Below are 19,446 nucleotides of genomic sequence, written 5' to 3'. Positions count from 1 at the left end.
CCTGTGTTCATATGCGTGTGTGTGTTGGGGAGGGGGCGGTTCACGGCCACCTTCATTTATAACTATTCTCACTCTCTGTTCACAATCTCTGAGTTGGATTCAGAAATTGAACCCCAAAAGCAATGCCTCTTCTACAGACAGTCCCCTGGAATGGAGGCTCTCTAAGGGCAGGCATCATCTTTTCTGTCTTTCTGTTTCTAGAATGTAGCACCCTGTCTAGGACAGAGTAGGTGATCAAAGAAGATCTTTTGAATGAATAAATGAGAGAATGAACAAATGAATGAATGGGATGGTTTTCAGGCTTTTCCTTGATACTCCGGTGACAGGAGAAATTCACTACTTTGAGAGCCAGCTTGCTCTCATAGTAAAGTTTTCACTCGCAAATTAAAGTCCTTGGAAGGACTATCATATCAAAATAGGCCCGAATTCTTGGCTGTATTCACAAAAGATGAATCTCCAGTAACCTCCTTGTAAATGCCACTGGGTCTCATGTCACTAGAAAAACTAACTTTCATTTCAATTCAGCTAATATTTATTGAACACCTACTATGTGCCCGGTATGATGGGAGGGGAGCCCTTACCTTAGGAGAGATATTTACTATTTTTCATCAGTTAACTTGTTGAATATTCATTGCCCCTACAGTGACCAAGGACTGTGCAGAAGAGAGTTGGTCCTTGTCTTCATGGAAATTACAATTTAATGGGAGAAGCCATTAATTTGATAAGCATTTATTGGGCACCTACTATGTGTCAGGCACTTATAGGTGCTGGAGCTAGAACAAGGAATAAAGCAGATGGAAATCCTGGCCCTCATAGAGTTTATATTCTGGTTGGGACACAGAACACACCCAAGATAACTAAGTAATGTATGTACTGTATCAGATGGGGATGAGTGCTAAGAAAACATTTAAGCAAGTGTATTAAGTTCCTATTGTTGTTGTAACAAATTAGCACAAACATAGTGTTGTAAACAACACAAATTTATTATCTTACAGTTCTGGAGGTCACAAGTCAGAAATGAGTTGATAGGACTGGATTCCTTCTGTAACCTCTAGGAGAGAATCCATTTTCTTGCCTTTTCCAGCTTCTAAAGGCCACCTATTCTCTTTGGCTCATCCTCCCATCCTTCTATCTTCAAAGCCAGCAGTGTAGCATTTTCCAACTTCTCTCTCTCCCTCTCATCCCTGCATCTATCCTCATAGCTCCTTCTCTGACTCTGACCCTGATGCCTTCCCTCTTATAAGACCCCTTGTGATTACATTGGACCCACCCAGAGAGTCCAGGATAATCATCTCAACATCATTGACTTCACTGCATCTGCAAAGCCCCTTTGCCATGTAAGATAACATAGTTATAGGTTTCAGGGATTAGGATGTGGGCATGTTTGGGGGCCATGATTTTTCCTGCCACAGCAAAGAAGGAAGACGTGAAGTGTTGGTGAAGAGGGATGCCATTTTAGACAGGATGTCAGAAGAGGCCTCACGGAGAAGGTGGCTTTGGAGTAATGTGTGAAGGAAATGATGGAGCTGCTGAAATTGCTGGGGGAAGAGCAGTCCTGACGGAGGAAACACCATGTGCAAATACATGAGTCGGGTGTGTGCCGGGTATATTTAAGTAGCAGCAAGGAGGCCAGGCAGCGTGGCTTAAAGAGGGGAGAATGGGGAAGAAGGACAGATGCTGTGGTGGGAGGTGTACCAAGGAGCTGGGGGAGATAATCCTCCCTAGGTCTCTTGCACTTCTTCATGTCTGAGTGAAGAGGCATGGACTGCCTTTGTTCTTTTTAAAAACTCTTTTTGGCTGCGTTGGGTCTTCGTTGCTGCGCGCGGGCTTTCTCTAGTTGCGGCGAGCAGGGGCTACTCTTTGTTGTAGTGCACGGGCTTCTCATTGTGGTGCCTTCTCTTGTTGTGGAGCATGGGCTCTAGGCATGCAGGCTTCAGTAGTTGCAGTATGCGGGCTCAGTAGTTGTGGCACACAGACCCTAGAGTGCACGAGCTTCAGTAGTTGTGGCACACGGGTTCAGTAGTTGTGGCTTTGACCGCCTTTCTTCTGAACTACCTTTCAAGAACTTTTGTTAGAGCAAACAGCCTTGGAGATGAAGATAGGGTTTCCTGTCACAGTTATGGGGCAGGAATGCTTACTGCCCATATAAAAGATTGGGGTTCTCTAAGCTCAGGGTTCCCCTCCTATAGGTCAATCCACTATATGCACATCTGGACCTCTTGGCCCTCTGGGAACTGGGGCTCCGTTAACTACCAGCTCATGAAAATGCTGATCCTCTAGCTACTGCGATTGCTATGAATAATAAAGTCCTTTGTTTCTGACCCAGAGGTCTCTGTCTTTGGCAGGCTACCTTGTTAGCTTACGTAGGGGGAACCATCACACCCCGCACAGCTCTTGATAGGCTCTAGTGTGTGTATGGCTTTGGAGACCACAGTAAAGAGCTGAATTTTACTCTGAATGGGACAGGAGTCACGGGAGAGTTTTGAGCAGAGGCTTAACGTGACCTAACTTGGGTTTTATAAGGGTCACCAGGGCTGCCTTCTTGAGAACAGACTGTAAGGGCACAAGATAAGAAGCAAGGAGATCAATTGCTAGATCAATTTCCTAGCAATAACCCAGAGCAAGATGATCGTGACTTTAGTAGGTTGGTGGCAGCGGGGTTGGTGAGAAGCTGTGAGATTCTGGATCTTGGGGAGGTAGAGCTGACACTATTTGGGGTATGGGGAGAGAGGCATCAAGAATGGTTGTTGGCCTGAGCAAAAGGAGGCCTGAAGTTGCCTATAACAGGGAACGGAGAAGATTTTCAGGAGGAGCAGAAAAGAGGGCATAACAAGAGTTCAGTCTGAGACATGTTAGATTTCAGTTGTCAGCGGGCATCCAAGGGATGCTGAGGAAGCGGTTGGATATGAATTTGTGACTTAGGGTTGAGGTCTGGGCTAGAGATATGAATTTTGAGGTTCATTAACCTGTATATGATATTCACACCCAGAAGACAGAGATTCCCCGCTTATAGAAAAGAGACCCGGAGATGAGCCCCGGGGGCTCTCCATATTTAAAGGTTACAGGAGTAAGAGGGGATCACAAACCGGACTGAGAAGCTGCGAAGGTAGTGGGAAAGCCTGGTGATCATGTTATCCCAGCAGCCAGGAGAAGGGTTCAAGGAGGGGAGCAACCAGTGACTGCTGAGACGTTAAGTAAGATGAGGGCACATTGTCGGCATCTCAGTTACTACATTTAGGTAGGATGAGAGCAAAGCCAGAGGCATATCACAGAGGGAGCCTGGAACTCTGCCTCAGGCATCAGGGACCCTGCTGGGATTGGGATAGGGAGGAAGGCATGAGCAAGGGGCTCAGAGTGCTGAAGATGGTCGGCACATTTGTCTGGGGGAACTGTGAACCCAAAGTGTAACCCAAGGAGGCTGGACGCCAGGGTGAGTAAGCCACACGCAGGCTGCACATGAACCAGGTGAAGACTCAGCTGGCTTTGATCAGGGATGCCAGGGCAGCAGACTCGCGTTTCCAAAGGTCACTTGGATGGGTGGGGGCAGGGACCAGGCCAGTGCGCACAAACTTGGCGCCCGGTACTCAGCACATCTGCAACTCACTATTCCGGTTTGCCTCGAACCTGCGGGATTAGCCTCCTGCGCGCGCTGGGCCCACTGCTGCAGCGGCAGTCAGGCTCCGCGGGGTCCCGGGCGCTGTGCTTACGCGGGGATTGGGTGGGTGAACAGGCTGGGGACCCACATCTCAGTTTGCTTGGTTTTTGTATTTGTTTTTTTTTTTAATTTTAAAGGAAAAGGATGCCTAGGGAGCCTCCGTGGTATTTCACAGCACCTCGTTGTCCTCGTTCTAAACTTCACTCCTGGAGTGTGAATATCCATGCCGCCACGGCTAAGGAGGCTCTTCGCCTTCGGGAAGAAATTTAGTTTATTTAGAGGAAGCACTCGTGTCACTTTCGCAAAAGGAGACAGCAAGTGAAAACTGGGGCTGGGGGGAGGGGAAGCAACAAAGTGCGGTCGGGGGACACGGTGAGTCGCAGAAGCTCCTCTAACCAGCCGCCCAGAAACAAACAAAAACGCGGGCGGGGTCGTGCACGGCCTCCCGGGTCCCGAGACGGCGGGACAGCCGCGGGGCAGCGCAGACACTCGTGGAGAGGCTGGGGCAGGGGCCCGGCCGCGTCGCGGGTCTGCGAGCCTGTCAGCCCGGCCCCTCGCCCCCGGGGCCCCGGCCGCACTGGGGCCCCGGGCGTCGTGCGCGCCTCCTCCCTGCGGTCCCGGCGGGGCGCCGACGCGGCGCGGCGTGGACTACAAGTCCCAGGAAGCCTTAGGGGCAGGCGCGGGGCGGAGCCTGGCGCAATTCCCCGGGATCCGGCGCGCTGGGAAGCGCCGGGGAGGACGCAGCGGCGGCGGGCGGCGGGCCGCGAGCGGCAAGCGGCAAGCGCGCGGGCGGGCGGGGCGCAGGCGGAGGCGGGGCCGACGTGGGCCGGAGCCCTGCGTGCCAGGGAGGGGGCCGGCCGGGCAGGCGGCGAGTGGCGCTCGGCGCGGGCTCCGGGGCTTGCAAGGCGCCTGCGGCTCGGTCCCGGCTCGGCGGGCGGCGCACGGCGGGCTCGGCGCAGGGGCCCCGGCGCGCCGGGCGGCGCAGCACGCAGCGCGCGGACCCACGCCGCGGCCGGGCGCCCCGAGCGGCGCGGCCGCTGCCCGGGGGCCGGCCCTCGGCCCCGGCGCTCAGAGCGCGGCGGCTGCCTGGGCTTTAATGGCTGCTCGGCGGGGCAGCGCCTAGGGGTGGAAGGCGGCTGCGGCGCAGGAAGGCGCCCGAGCGAGCCTCCTCCGGGGCCGGCCGCGCCCGCCGCGGCGCTCCATGGGGGCCCGCTGACCCGGGGCGCCGGGGCCCGCTCGCTCGCCCGCCCGCCCGCCGGCCGCGCGTCCCGGCCATGAACTGAGTCGGCGGGCCGGCCCCGCGCCTGCTCCGCCTGCTCCTTTCTTCTCGCGCCTCCTCCGCCCGCCGCCGGCGGGCCCGGCTCCCCGGGGGCTGCGGCGCCCCGGGCTCGGCGGCCCGCGGGCCCCGGGGCGCGGGGCGGCGGCGGCGGCGGGGGGCGCGCGGCTCCGGGCGCGGTGCCTGCACCATGAACTACCAGCAGCAGCTGGCCAACTCGGCTGCCATCCGGGCCGAGATCCAGCGCTTCGAGTCGGTCCACCCCAACATCTACTCCATCTACGAGCTGCTGGAGCGCGTGGAGGAGCCGGTGCTGCAGAACCAGATCCGGGAGCACGTCATCGCCATCGAAGGTGAGGGCCGGGCCTCCGCGGGGCTTCTGGAAGGCGCGGGGGAGCGGGCGCGCGCGTGTGTGTGCGTGCGTGTGTACACACGCGCCGGGCCGTGGCACGCGGCTGCCCTGCCGAGTGGGCACTGCGGTGCGTCTCACCCCGCAAGGCCGGGCGAGAGCGGAGGCGGAGGCCGAGGGCTGGGCGAGCGCGCCGCCAGCTCTGCCGGCGAGGATGGATCGCCGGCGATAATGTGCTAATGGGCAGTAGAGTCTCCGGTGAGAAAGTGGCTCCGTGTGGCCGCGTCCTGGGCCACCCGAGTGACCCAGCCCAAGCCCCGGGGCAGCCGGAGGGCTTGGCGCCACCGGACCGCGACAGGTTACCAGGCTGGGGCCGAGCGTCTTGCTGGACGTTGAAGAGGTCTTTTGAGAAGTGTTGCTTCTGGGGGCGAGGCTCTGGCTGGCGTGCTTAAGCGGGCAGGGCCAACCCCTTTGGTGTCTTTGGCCATTTCGGGGGCACAGTGGAGAGAGCTGACCTTAGCCGGAGCGGAGAGCCAGCCCCCGCTGCAGGCTGCATCGTGTCCCGATGCTGGTCTGCCTGCCCCTGTGCAGAAGCTGGCTTCCTCTATGGCGTGTTTTTCTACCAAAAGTCCTGGGTCACATCAGAAGAACCCTCCCTGGGGGGTCTCACTTTCACACACCTGGCACTGGGAGGCCACCCACCCTTCCTGCGAGTCAGGCGAGGCAGTGATCCTCCGGAGCCGTTCAGGCGAGTTCTGCCTCTCCTGGGCCTGTGTTTTCTCGGGTTTACCATGGCTCTTATTTCTCTGCTATTCGGCTTCCGGTGTGTTCCCTTGCTTCCCTTCTCACTGCCATTGGTCAATGATGGTAAAAGAACTGAAGGGTGGGTTGTCCGTAACATAGAACTGTCCAAACCAAAAGCCACTCTGGCCACAGTTGAGGAACACTGAGAAGGTTCTAAGGCCTGGCAGGAGTGTGTCGGGAGCCCAGCCGCAGGCATCGCCCAGCTCCCCTCCGTCTGCAGGTGAGGGGGCACTGGCCTCAGGAGAGCGTTGCTTTGGCGCCGTGCTGCCTGAACTGCTCACCCCAGAGTGTCTTGGTTTGACGCTTGACCAGTTAGGTGGAGAAGGTGGGTGTGGTGGGGCTGATCCTCTTGGCATCTGGCAGCCCTATGGACTTGAACAGCATCCCAGCCAGGCTGCTGATTGGCCGCCTGTATCCATAGGGGACTTGCTAATTCCGGGGAGGATCTGAACAGTCCTCCAGCCTTATGTGGGCCTGGCTCTCAGAGCACCTGGCCGCCCTGTTGGCAGTTTAAGATGCTTCCAGATTCCTCGAGAGGCAGAGGCTGCAGCGTGGCTCTGACGAGACTTGCGGGAGGCCGCGGGACCGGCACACGGCTGCTGATGCTGGGTGAGCTTACAGAAACGTCCCTCCAGAGCCGGGGCTCTGGCTCCGTGGCCACCCAAGTGAAGGGCTCCCGTGCCTGTTTCCGCTGTCTCTCCGCAGCTCTCTGGCAGCATCCTAGGAGTCTGACGAAACACTTTGAAAGCTGGTGACTAGCACTGAAAGCTCCTGGCTGAGAGCACCTAGTCTCTGTGCAGAGACCTCTAGCTGACTGTGATTCATGCTGCCTCGTTTTCATTCCCCACCGTGAAGCCCAGTTCTGGGGTCTCGGGCACCCCTCGCAAAGCATTTTGACTTTCTAGCAAGAGGATGTGGTTTCATTTTTCTTTTCTTTTCCTTCTTTTCTAAAATAACCCAAACATTGTGTGGTTCCTAGATGGTGGTTTCCGGTAGCTTGCTGTCTACCTGTACTATGTCAGACTTTAGGCCCCTTGGCTGGACACCTTGTTACCATTAATAAGACGCAGAATCAGTGATGAATCCTGCTTGGGACTTCGGCAATGCTGTTCTTTCTTTGTTAGAAAAAAGAATGTTTATATTGTGTCAGGGCTGAGGTTAATTTAATGAGGCTTAAGAATGGTTCAAATATGACTCTGGTCTTTGCATTATTATTAACAACTATACCACTTTTTACTTGTATAGAACTTTAGCAAGCATTCTCTTGCGTTCATAAGCTCGATGGGGGGCTGTACCAACCCTGTGAGAGAACGTGGGCCAGCTTCATTCGGGGAAGGATAATGACCTCCTGAACGTTTGACTGAGGTCAAAGTCGGGTCTGAACCAAAGGATCCTTTGAACCTAGGTCCGCAGCCCCCCAAAGCACCTTCCACCGCCCCTCCTAATGAAATATAAGTTCATTTGTTATAATGAAATGTTCTCACACACTACACTTTTAAGATACGGTTGTGATTTATATCTACATCACTGATGTTTTGGAAATTGAGAAGATCGCTCAGCTGTGGCAGGATGACATTTTTCCTGTGAGGAGAGAAGCATGCGAGAAACAGTTTTGTGCAGTTGTGTAGGATATGGGTTCTTCACTCACACCGAGCAGGAGAGCATTGCCGTGGGGTACGGAGACTGCAGACGCGTTTAACTCCGCGCTGTAACTGAGTGTGCGCCCAGAGGATCACAGTACCTCTAAGAAACGCACGCAGATCTGCCCCTGCCTGTGAACCTTGCAGGTGAGGATGGTGCAGTAGCAAAACGTAAACCTCTCTGAATTTTAAAATATAAGACCGTTTCCAATCAGGAAAGTATATGCACGTCATAACAAATGGTTTAAACATCGCTCGTCTCAACAAACAGAAAATTGCCTGCATTTTGGAGGAGATGCAGCTAGGCATTTTTCCTGCCTCTGTGTGGCCCTAAGCAAAGTTGGCGTCATACTTACAAAACTACCTGATTAGCATAAAGTGAGCACTTTTCAACGTTAGGAAGCAATTTCAGAGATACGATGTATCACATCGGCGTGAGGTTCCAGCATTTGTGCCGTAATTTACGTAAAATTTCCCCGTTTTCCCGAGTCTTTCAGGAATCGTAGGCTGTTGGAGTGAGGAGTGGGCTTGTCAAAGGGGAGGATGTTTCAGCTAATGCTTATTTCAAAGTGATTCCAAGAGGGTCTGGACTGGAAAATCTCTTAATGATGAGCCGAACTGTATATATTTTAGTCGAAAGAGCTCACCAAGATCCCCAAATCTGAATGGGTCTGTGACCCTGTTTGAAGGTACGGGGAATGTGATTTAGTTCTCAGTCCTGTTTTAAAACATCACCTTGCCAAAAAAAAAAAAAAACAAAAAGAAGAAAAGTGTTTTTTCAAATCTTTACTTCGGACTTTGAGAGGTTTATTTTTTTCCCTCCAATCTCTGGAGTTTAAGGAAGCATTGCCTGTTGTTTTCAGATTGACCTGGTCAGATTTCTGGGCTGTCCCCCGGGGGTGTGGCCAGCACCCTGGATGTTCTCCGTGCCCGGAAATGAACGGGAACCAGCCTGCCTCCTGGGTGAGCAAGCATCTCGCCTAGGGTCCCCGCTCCAGTTCTCCTTTAAAAAGCCCACCTGGGGTTGATGGAGTTGAGGTGAATGAGTCAGCTGTCTTTCTTGTTAAATGAAGCTTGTTCTTCTAGTACAGGTAAAGCCTCTGTTAGCCGTTGCACCTTGTAATTCAGCTTGCCTGCCGCAGAACCGTGATGCAAATGATACGCTGGGCCGTGGTCGAGCCCCTAACCAGCATTCATGCCTCCACACTCACCAAGCAGCTGCTCGGGGAGGGGGGAACCGAGTTCCCCACTGGCCCCCACCGGTGGTTTGCGTGGCTTCCTGGGAGGGCTTGGAGAGGTCACAGTGGCCCAGTCCTCTCAAGAGAACTCTGCCTGCCATCCCTGGTCAGGGCACTTACACAGACAGGGGCATTGAAGGGCCGAGCCCCAGCATTTGGGGAACCTGGGAAGATGGGGCGGGGAGCCCCTTTCATCCCACGGTGCAGCAGCTCTGTTGAGCACCTGTGGGCAGCAGAGTGCCCAGTGCTTGACCTCCGTCATCTCAGTCCATCTTCTGATGATCCAGTGACACAGATGCCACCTTGGAGACCCAGAAAGGGTAGGGAACTTGCTGGAAAGAGATGGGCTGGGCTGGTCAACCTCATCGCTGGCTGTCTAGCCCTTTCTGAGCTAGGAATGAAGCTCCTGGTCACTCATAGTTCCCACAGGCTGAATGTACAAACCATCCCAAGCACGTGTCCCCTTTACCCAAGACAGGAAGGGCTGGTGGATGCTGCCACTAACGGAAAGTCTTACGTTCTCTGTGTGGTGGCTTACCTCGGCAAAACTTCTGTAAGAGTTTGTTTGCCTAGAAGAATTTGTTTCATCTGGTTGGGGCAGGTGTGTGTGTTTAAGGAACAAATCCCTTCTTCCAGCCGTGAATGAGCATAACCCTTCCTGGACACGCTTGACTACGTTCGTAATCTTGCAGGCTTAATACAGGTTGTGAATATGGGGCCTTTTCGTTATTGAGACGAGTGTCACCGTCTCCTCCTTCAAGATAATTCTCGGGTGGCGGTCCATCATTTCCAGGTTAAGTTTCATACCTTAACGGCGTCCGACCCTTCCGGATTCTGGGCGTCCCTTCAGCCTGGCTGAAGTCCGCATCTTCCCTGTCTGTCCCAGGCCCCAGCTCCCAGCAAGGACTGGGGGTCCTGTGAGGAAAATCAGGTCGCGCTTGTGTTCCATCTCCGCGGTGATGCCGAGCGTCGTGTCTGGCCCTTGGAGGACGCCCGGGAATTGTTTGTTGAGCGGGTGACTTGGGGGGGGGCTCGCGTTTCCTCTGGCCTTCGGGTCCTTGTGCTCCTTGCCGGTGACCTGAACAATGTTGATCCTCTGGCCGAAGTGACGGTGTTTGGCTAGTTGCCACCAGAGCACAGGTGTCAGGGCCGGGGTGTTTTGGGGTCTGGTGGATTAGCCTGGGTGGCAACTAAATGCCGTGTGTGTTTGGGTGGAAATGAAGTTTTCTCTAGTGCATGTAGGGGAAGCAAAAGACGTGCTTGCTTGATCCTGGCAACTTTTTCAACCTGGCTCTCGGCAAAAGGGTGGTGTTTCTTCCTCCTGGGTGGAAGTGAATTTCAGACCCAGAATCGATACCATTGACAGGGATGGATGAGTGACAGGCTGGGTGGCTGACGTCATGTAGCATCCTCAGTGGAACGCAGAGAGCCTTGGTCCTCGAAGTTAAGCACGCAGTCGAATCACATGGAGGGCTTGGGAAAACAGGTTGCTGGCCCTGCCCCCAGAGTTTCTGGTTCCGTAGGTTTGGAGCAGGCCTGAGAATGTGCTTTCGACAGGTTTCCAGAGGATGCTGGTGTTGTCAGTCCAGGGACGGCACTTTGAGAAGCATGGCCGGGGAGGGGGCGGAGCTCCGGCGGCGGACCGGGCATCTTCCCTGGGCCAGGGCTCTGCGCAGTGCTTTCAGTCAGCGGAGGGGCGTCCTCTTGTCCTTCCCTGTGGGTGACAGGCGGGGGCCAAGAGCCCAGGGCGTTGCTTCTGGTGACACAGCTTAAACACAGTGGAGGAGGCCCCGAAGCCCAGGTTCGAATGGGTTCAAGTCCAGGTTCACTCTGCTTCCACGGTGCTGATGCCGAGTGCCCTGCGAGGAGCGTGGCTGGTGGGTGGCGGACATTGCCAAGGGCATCCCTTAGGGAGGGAGACTGTGAATCCCGGTCCTGGGTTCTGTGGGCTTCCCTTCCTGGGATCCTTAGCGTAGCCCCCTGTGTGTTTAAGTGGGCTTCTCCCGTATTCACTTGTTGTGCAGCTAAAAGAGCGTTTCTAAACAGGAGAGCTGTATGTTATGAGCAGCTTAAGAAGGCTGTGTGGGGTGCCCGGTGGAAGTGACTCAGAAGGGAGAAGCAGCCCTGGCAGCTGCAGGAAGCTTCACAGCAGAACCTGGAGCCCTGTTACTACCACCTCTGTTGTTGTTGTTGTTGGGTTTTTTGGGGTCTCAAACTGACTTTTTATTTTGTTCAGACTAAACTCTCTTATTTTGCACCTTTTTTCCTGCGCACCCTGCAGGCGTTTCCAGTTGGTGCGTCTGGCTCTGGCTCGTTGGAACTACCGATTTGTCCGTCTCTTGTTTCTCCACGTTCCAGCAAACCCGTGTCCCCCACCCCTCTCCCCCCCGCCCAACACTCCAGGTTCTTTGAGGCCTTCGCCTAAGTGATGGAGTTTGGCAAAGCGGATCAGGCTTAGTTATTTTTAAAATCCAGGGTTGGGGGTTCTGATCTGGTGCTTAGCCACGTAATTCCTAGCCTTCGTTAAGTACCTTTCTCTGAGAAGGAAAATGAACTCTGCAGATGTTCATCTGTGATCTCTGCGGCATCTGTGATTTTCCTCAGGTTCTGAGCACCAGGCCCGGTGTGTGCTGCCCTGAGCCCCGTCCTTCCGGGAGCCGCGGGGCTCCGAGGCTGAGTCCCGTTGGCTCCCATCTTGTGGTGTGGAAGCCTGCACAGCGGGTCGCGGTGATGACCCATCCGGGGGCAGGGCTGGTGTCGCGGTGGGCCCCATCCCTTCATTCACCTTCCTGTGCTCTCTGCCCACGACTGACCCGGCGGGAGGGGCCGCCTTGGTTGCATGTGGCGGCCAGGGAGGGAAGGAGAGAAGGTACCTGCCCCAGCAGAAGAGATTTGTTACTGGACCCTTTGAGCAGCCAGCCAGAGAGCTTGTGTGTGTGCGAGGTTGGGACGTTTCCACGACGAGCAGACTAAATATAGGCTGGAGGGTTGGGCCCAGGGCCCGAGCGGGGGCTGTCATCGCTCTGATACTGTTTCCCCCACTGCTAATCAGGACTCGCCACCGGCCCTGAACAGGTGGCCGCCCTGAGCTCTCTGCGAACAGACTGGTGTTTTTGTTTAACCAGGGGCTCCTTTGCAGATTTCACACTTCTCCCGCTGTTTGGTGCGGACTGTCTTTTTCTGGGCTGCAGTGTTGGGAGTATTTGTGCAGTGTTTCTACACAAGCGACTGTGTGATCTTCGAAAACTGCCTGTGCCGTCTGGTTGTCATTAGCATCCTGGTTAGAAGCCGCTTTTTTTTTTTTTTTTTTTTAAGGGTGGGAAACACTTTTCATGGTTCTGGGAGAAGAATTCCAAATAATTACCAGCCATGTTCACAAACGATTTATGTTTGGTCTTAGCAATGTCAACATCCAGCAGGCTCTTGCAGAGAGAACCATGTCCCTCTCCAGCTTAGCACACAGAGCTACTGTTCCCGGATCCTCAGATGATCGCCTTAAAGGGGGAACAGGATCTTCAGGCTGTGAATTTAGTTTTCATTCAGTGAGTGTTAGGTGATATGGACATAGTCTACCAGCAGTACTGAGCATACGACAGAAAAAAAATTTTTCGTGAGTACCTACAGCAAAACAAGACCCACCTTAGTTTCCTGAAAGAGTTTTTCTTCCTTCGCCTTCTCTGTGTCAGGGCAGATGGTGGCCGTCAGCAAGATTTGGTCTCACAGACGTGGTAGCTACTGGCTCCCTTTTGTAATGAAATAGAAGTGGATTCGGAGAGAGCGGGTTGCCCTGAGAGCCTTCTGTTGGTGTTTCCAGTTGACCTTGTCTGAGAGGGGAGAACCGGCGTTATTTTCCAGGGAGGGGACTTCCGTGGGCCTGCCTACCCTCTGCTGTGGTTTCCAAAGATCTGGGTGCTGCTGTGAGCAGTGACTCAGTCTTCTCCTGTCCCGACACTGCTCCTGTCAGGTCAGGCTGGTGAACCTGATTTCAGACAAACAGTTGTTTCAGTTTTCGCTTCGACGATCAAGCCTGGATCTCTGATTTTCCATATGTTACTATTAGGAGTTTGGGATTGGAGGGATTGAGACCACTTCAAACGCCCTAGTTTTTTTGAGCTCTTTTTTTTTTTTTTTTTGGCATAAAACATAGATCCAGAAGGATGCCCAGGTCATCAGGGAGGGCGTTTTCACAAACTGACCACGTGGGTACATCCAGCCTCCAGATCAAAAAACCTGAGTTGGCTGTAGCGCAGGGCGAGACTCACCTGTATTGCATGTGGTTGCCTCCGCTTACTTACCTGTTCTCCCGACGATGGGCATCTGGGTGGTTTCGTGTTCGGGACTGCTGGGAATAGGGCTGCCGTGCCTTTGGTGCCCACGTGTCCCCGTTCCTGTTGGGGGCTGCACGCCGGGGAGCCGAGCGCTGCGTCCTGTTAGCCCTTCTCGCAGGTCAGCGCAGCTGCTCCGGAACCCGCTCCGTTGGTGGCCCCCGTCTGGAGACCTTTCCTTGCTGTTCAAGGTTCATTGCAGACACTCGGGATGGTGGCTGCCTGCTGCTTCTGTCCTTTGCTTCTCCTTCTTTCCAGCTGTTTGTCCAGAAACAAATAGTCAAGTGCTTTATACGTTTCCGGCACTGTCTTAGACATTAGGTTTTTAGCTTTGGATATTCTATAGGCTTTTCATTCCCTGTTAGTGGAATAAGTATAGCTTTGTAAGTGGAGCTGTGAGAATGAAATCTTTCACCAGGAAGTGTTTTCCTCGAAACTGCGGATGGCGCGATTCCCCCGGGACTGGAACGGGGTCCCCTCGGCTCTCCCTGGCTCCTGCCCAACCTCATTGGTCAGTGGGGGTCCTACTGGCTGAGCCCACACCAGCCCCGAGTCTATCTCACACCTCGGCGCCGGGTTTCAGGTGACCTGTGCGTCTCTGTTGGCATCGGAAGGGAAACTCCTTCTGTACTCCCCGTCCAAACTGATCGTGGTCTTAATGGTTACATATTAGCGCTCTTCAGTCCCTGTTGTTCGTAGCAATTATGCGGAGACACAAAAGGGAAAAAGATCAGCGAAGTGTTGCCAACTGTCTGTTACTCTCAAGGGGTTATTTTCTTTGTTCCTCTGCTGTGTCCTGGGAGCCGCCCATCCCCCTCCACAAAGGCCACGCTCACGAGGCCAAACCCGGGAAGCTGGTAAGGACCCGAGGGCCTGAGAGAGAGAGAGAGAGAGGGGTGTGTGCCTGTGTGAACGTCTCCAGTGGCTGTACAAACGCAAATATTTATTTCGAGGGATGGGGGTTGGGAGGGCCGGGTTTACCCTCACTTTGTTTAGTATGGGAAGTGGCCAATATGAGAATCAGTAGACCAGATTTTATCGAGCACTGACAGTGGGCAAAGCACTCTCTTTGCATCTGGGGGTACAGGCAGACGTGTGGGCTTGGAGCCCCTCTCCCAGCACAGTCGGACCTAGCCCAGGAGGCCACACTGGTCCAGACTGGGATAAGCAGGTGGTGTGATGCAGGGGAGGGGAGTGGGATTAACTGGACTTGGAAGCTGGGTGGGAATCAGGCAGTGGAGGCTTTCCGGGCGGGCGGGGGTAATAGGAGTGGAACATCCAGAATCCATTCTCTGCAGCCTGCGGGGACCTGGGGAGGAGAGGCCAGAGGATGGAGAAGAGCCTGGTGAGCCCCAGAGAGCATGCTGGGAGTGCCTTTATTTATTGGGCCGTGGAAATTACAGATTATGGATTTCCGTTTGGAAAAGGTTGTGCCATGATGCTCAGCTGTTACCAGGCAGGATAGAAATGGTGGTGGCGGCCGGTGGTGGTGGGGAGTGGCAGGGAGGGTTCATAAGTGGGCTGTCCGGCTTCCCTGGTGGCGCAGTGGTTAAGAATCCACCTGCCAGTGCAGGGGACACGGGTTCGAGCCCTGGTCAGGGGAGATCCCACGTGCCACAGAGCAACTAAGCCTGTGCACCACAACTACTGAGCCTGCACTCTAGAGCCTGTGTGCCACAACTACTGAAGCCCACATGCCTAGAGCCCACGAGCCACAACTACTGAGCCTGCGCTCTAGTGCCCATGAGCCACAACCACTGAGCTCGCGTGCCACAACTACTGAGCCTGTGCTCTAGAGCCCGTGAGCCACAACTCCTGAGCCCACGAGCCACAGCTACTGAGCCTGTGCTCTAGAGCCTGTGTGCCACAACTGCTGAGCTCGCATGCCACAACTGCTGAGCCCGTGCTCTAGAGCCCGCGTGCCACAACTACAGAGCCCACGAGCCACAACTCCTGAGCCCACATGCCACAACTACTGAGCCCGTGCTCTAGAGCCCGTGAGCCACAACTACGGAGCCCACGAGCCGCAACTCCTGAGCCCGCGTGCCGCAACTACTGAGCCTGTACTCTAGAGCCCGTGAGCCACAACTACGGAGCCCGTGTACCGCAACTACTGAAGCCCGCATGCCTAGAGCCAGTGCTCTGCAACAAAAGAAGCTACCGCAATGAGAAGCCCACGCCCCATGACGATGAAGAGTAGTCCCCGCTCGCTGCAACTAGAGAAAGCCCGTGTGCAGCAACGAAGACCAACGCAGTCATAAATAAATAAATTAATTAAAAAAAAAATTTAAAAAACCCACAAAACTGGGCTGTTGCAAGGGGAGGTGGGGGCCTGGGCAAGGGAGCAGGGGAACAGAGATGGGCACCCAAGGATGCAGGTGCAGGTCTGAGGTTGCCTGTGAGTCTCGGGTGGAGGGGGCAGGAGGAAGGAGCGAAGTTTGACCCACGGAACGCAGGAGTGGGGCCGTGTGGGGGGATTCCACCTCTAGATGCCCTGGAAGCCCTCAGGTTTGGGCCGGAGGGGTGGTCAGCCACAGGAGGGTGGTTACCCGGTTACCTGGGATTTGTGGTGGGAGGACCCTAGCCCTGCAGGGTGGGCTCAGATGTATAGATTCACGAGTCACCCCGTCTGTCATCCAGGCTGAGGGGCAGGCATCTGGGATGTACGGCAGCCACTTCCTCCCCTGCAGAAACTTAACTGGGTGTCTGAGGGGCACGGCAGCCTCTTAGGAGTGCAGCTAGCGTGCATTGCTCTCCAGGAGCTGAATCAGTCCCCGCAGGGGGACGTGTATGATTGAGCCTGGGCTCTGGTGGCCCTGCTCATCCAGCCAGGTCGTCTCCTGGCCACCTGTGCCTGCCTCAGAGCACGTGTCCCATGGTGCTGGACTGGTGCCTAAATCTCGTCTGTGTCTGTGTCTCCCTCTCTGTCTCTATCGCTATACCGTATCTGTCTATTAGGTGTATATTTATTTTTTCACTTTACGTCTTTAATCCGTAGACTTGTAGAGCCACGTGCTGGGAGCGCAGAGGCGAACAGGCTGCTTGCTGTGTAGGTCAGCGCAGGCACAGGCTTCGGGCCAGGGGTGCAGTGGGCTGGGAGGGCTGGAGGGGTTGCCCTGGGGAGCCCAGGAGCTCCTGCAGGAAGTGCTGTTTGAGCCCCAGAAGATGGGGAGCTAATGCCATTTGGGGCGGGGGGTCGCTGACTGGGCATCTTGGTATCTCGCTTCCGAAGGAGGCCTTTGAAAACTCTCATCTCTGCCCAAAGAAATCTCACTGTCTTCACACAAAAAAGTGTGTTTCTATTTTTTTTTTTTCACTTGAATCAGTTTAGTTTTACCCAGGTTTCTCAATTTGGACTTGCTCTTCTGGTCATCTTATGCTGGGGCATAAAAAAATTATATATCTATCTCTTCCTGCCTGCTCTCTAAATCTAGAGTACCCCCCCCCCCCCCACCCCGCCACCAGAAAAAACCCTCCGAAGCCCCAAACTCTTTCCCTCAACTCCTTGCTTGGCAGGAGAGTTGTGGGGTGGGGGGAGTGGTGGGCGCTCAGATCATGGGCAGTTGGCTCTTGTGTTTCTGTCTGTGCGTCTTGGGGACCCTGCCCGGGTGGCGAGCTGGGCCTGGACTTTGTGGCAGTGCTGCTTTTTCTGAAGTGGCTCAGAATTCCAGGCTCAGACGCGAGAGCCTGTGTTTCTTCTAGAATCCCAGCGTCAGCTTCTGAGGGGATGCGGGTTGAAGGGGTGCACTTCTGGGTTTTTCAGTTTCCAGGTCACCTGCTTGGACATAAAAGAATCTCAGTGCAGTGCAGTCTCCCTCATCCGGGAAGATGGGACCCTGCTCCACTCTTTGGTACACCTGGGCGCTTTGTGTAGCGCGGGGCGTGGCAAGGGAGGCCCCTAACCTGAGTCCACGGAGCCCTCACCCCCTGGGTGGACTACAGGCACCCCCTCTGGGTCTCTGTGTCCCACAGCCTAGGGTCTGGGATTTGTGTGAGCAAGACATTTTGCAGTGAAAAGAGATGAGCATTGTTTACAAGTTGAGGAGGATCTCTTTTCCTCAACATACTGGAAGAGTTGAAAGAACGTTCAGAGTGAACTCTTACATACCCATTGCTTTGCTTCTCCGCTAGTTAATGCTTTGTATATCTCTCCATCCAGAGGGTGATAATTCAGCAGGCGTTTTTAATTGAATGCAGGGTTTTCCTAGGCTGGCTCCATGTTGGCATGGAATCCAAAGGATTTCTCGAAACGGTACCGTCTGGGTGTCATGGTGTCAGATTCCAGGTGCAGCACAAGTGTGGATTGAATGTGAAGTGTCTCCTTCTGCAGGGGAAGTTGGTTTAACGTGTGCTTCAGAAGGACAGTTTTTGTTGTTAATCTTTTTTTTTTTTAAATTTATTTTGAAAATCAACTATGCTTCAATAAAATTTAGAAAAATTAAAAATTGATTTTTGTATTTTATTTTATTGAAGCATAGTTGATTTACAATGTGTGAGTTTCAGGTGGACAGCAAAGTGATTCAGTTATATATATATGTATTATATATAACTGAATATATATATTCTTGATCAGAGTCTTTTCCCTCATAGGTTATTACGGAATATTGAGTAGAGTTCCCTGTGCTACACAGTAGGTCCTTGTTGATTGTCTATTTTACATATAGGAGTGTGTGCTGTTAATCTCGATACAGTTCAACCTTGAACCCAAAGGGACACTTTGAATTGAGCTCTGACTTGAATTCTGTGGCTGAGCGTGTGTGTGTGGGAGGGCAGCCCCACTTTGGGCCTTGGTGGTTTTGGTTGTTGGGGTGGCACGCCATTCTCTTTGTCCAGGACTTTGGTTTTAGGAATAGTCTGTGTGTTGATACGGAGCACAGGCATCTCCTTGTTGGATCATGTTACACCATGATCACTTCCTGGAAGCAGAATGATGTGGAGGATCTGATGACTCTATGCGACTTGTTAGGGGGACAGGCAGCCCTAGCTGGGGGAGCCAAGACAGGCTCCTGCCTCAGTGACTTGCTATGGAACCCTTGGGAAACATGTGTGTCCCTTTCGGCCTCAGTTTCAGAGTCTAGAATCCATGGTGTTGAACTTTGATTGAGCTCAAGCTACCTCCAGTCTCCAGAGTGACTGCCACTGTCCCATCTATTGCTCCTCAGTCCCTGAGCCGACCTGGTCTGGTAGAGGTGGAGGAGGGGATGGGGAGGGTGGGGAGGAGAAGACTTGGTCAGAGGAAGCCAGATTGTCCCAGGGCATTGTGTTCACTTGTTCCACCCACAGTCTTCTTTGCCTCGACAAACCCAAGAGTGAAATTTCACTCAGTAGAGTAATAGCCAAAAAGGGGAAGAAAACATATTGTATGTGTGTATGTAATCCATGTAGTACGTGGATGATCTAGCCCTTGTGTGCCTTGTGTAACAGGTGCACACACGTTGAAGGCCTTGTTATGACATCGGAGAGTGTGCAGGGGTCTGCAGAAGGAACCCTGTCCGTGATAATAATCTCCAACATCTCCACTATACCCTGGTTCCCCAGACTTAGCCAGAGATAGGAAAAGCAGATGTGGAACTCTCTGTAATCCTGGCAGTGCTGGATCATTGTCATCGCGGTGAGCACACGGTAAATGCTGCAGGTGTGGTTATCGAGCCTGTGTGTGTGTGTGTGACCTATATGCTAGGTGTCTAGTTCAGCTTTCATTCACCTCTCCGGTTTATGAGTTTAGGGAGCATCTTGGGCTGAACTGGAAGCCAAATTATAGTGTGATTCCTGTCTCAGCAGCGTTAATTACAGTGTTAATTACAGAACCTGATTAGGCCCAAATTCCTGTTCCCCAGACTGGGCCCATGTGGGGCATGTCTTCCGAGTTGTCCTTGAGCCAGCGATGACTTCACAAAGGGCTATTAGTCCGTAGTCTCCTCCTCCATCGACCCCCTGCAGCTCCCTCCACATCCTGCCCAGAGCTGGCCTTTGACCATGCAGCCTTTCAGGGGGACTGAATCAGCAGATTCCTTCCCCTGTATGGTCTCTCAGTGTCTTCTCCACGGCTCCGAGCTGTTGTCTGCATGTCACAGGGTGCGTCTCTGGGCTGCACCAAGGTTATGCTGGCAGGTCAGACTTTTTTCTCCCTGGACTCGAGCCTTCAAGCCATCTTAGCTC

General features: G+C 53.9%; 1 protein-coding gene across 6 annotated transcripts in view; it reads left to right on the top strand.

Moving 5' to 3' along the window:
* Positions 1-4,481: 4,481 nt before the first annotated feature.
* Positions 4,482-19,446, top strand: part of AGAP1 (ArfGAP with GTPase domain, ankyrin repeat and PH domain 1) — a 560,398-nt gene continuing 545,433 nt past the window's right edge. For 2 of the 6 annotated variants that reach the window (XM_032637223.1, XM_032637221.1), the window contains exon 1: positions 4,485-5,284. In XM_032637223.1, the coding sequence (XP_032493114.1) occupies positions 5,122-5,284 (163 nt within the window). In that variant the 5' untranslated portion in view covers positions 4,485-5,121. Of the gene's footprint in view, positions 5,285-19,446 lie in introns of all 6 variants that reach the window. The other 4 variants (XM_032637225.1, XM_032637222.1, XM_032637226.1 and 1 more) reach the window with 3 other exon arrangements.

Source organism: Phocoena sinus, chromosome 7, assembly GCF_008692025.1.
Source record: "Phocoena sinus isolate mPhoSin1 chromosome 7, mPhoSin1.pri, whole genome shotgun sequence".
In the NCBI taxonomy this organism is placed as follows: Eukaryota; Metazoa; Chordata; class Mammalia; order Artiodactyla; family Phocoenidae; genus Phocoena; species Phocoena sinus.
This window is presented reverse-complemented; position numbering and strand designations above follow the sequence as displayed.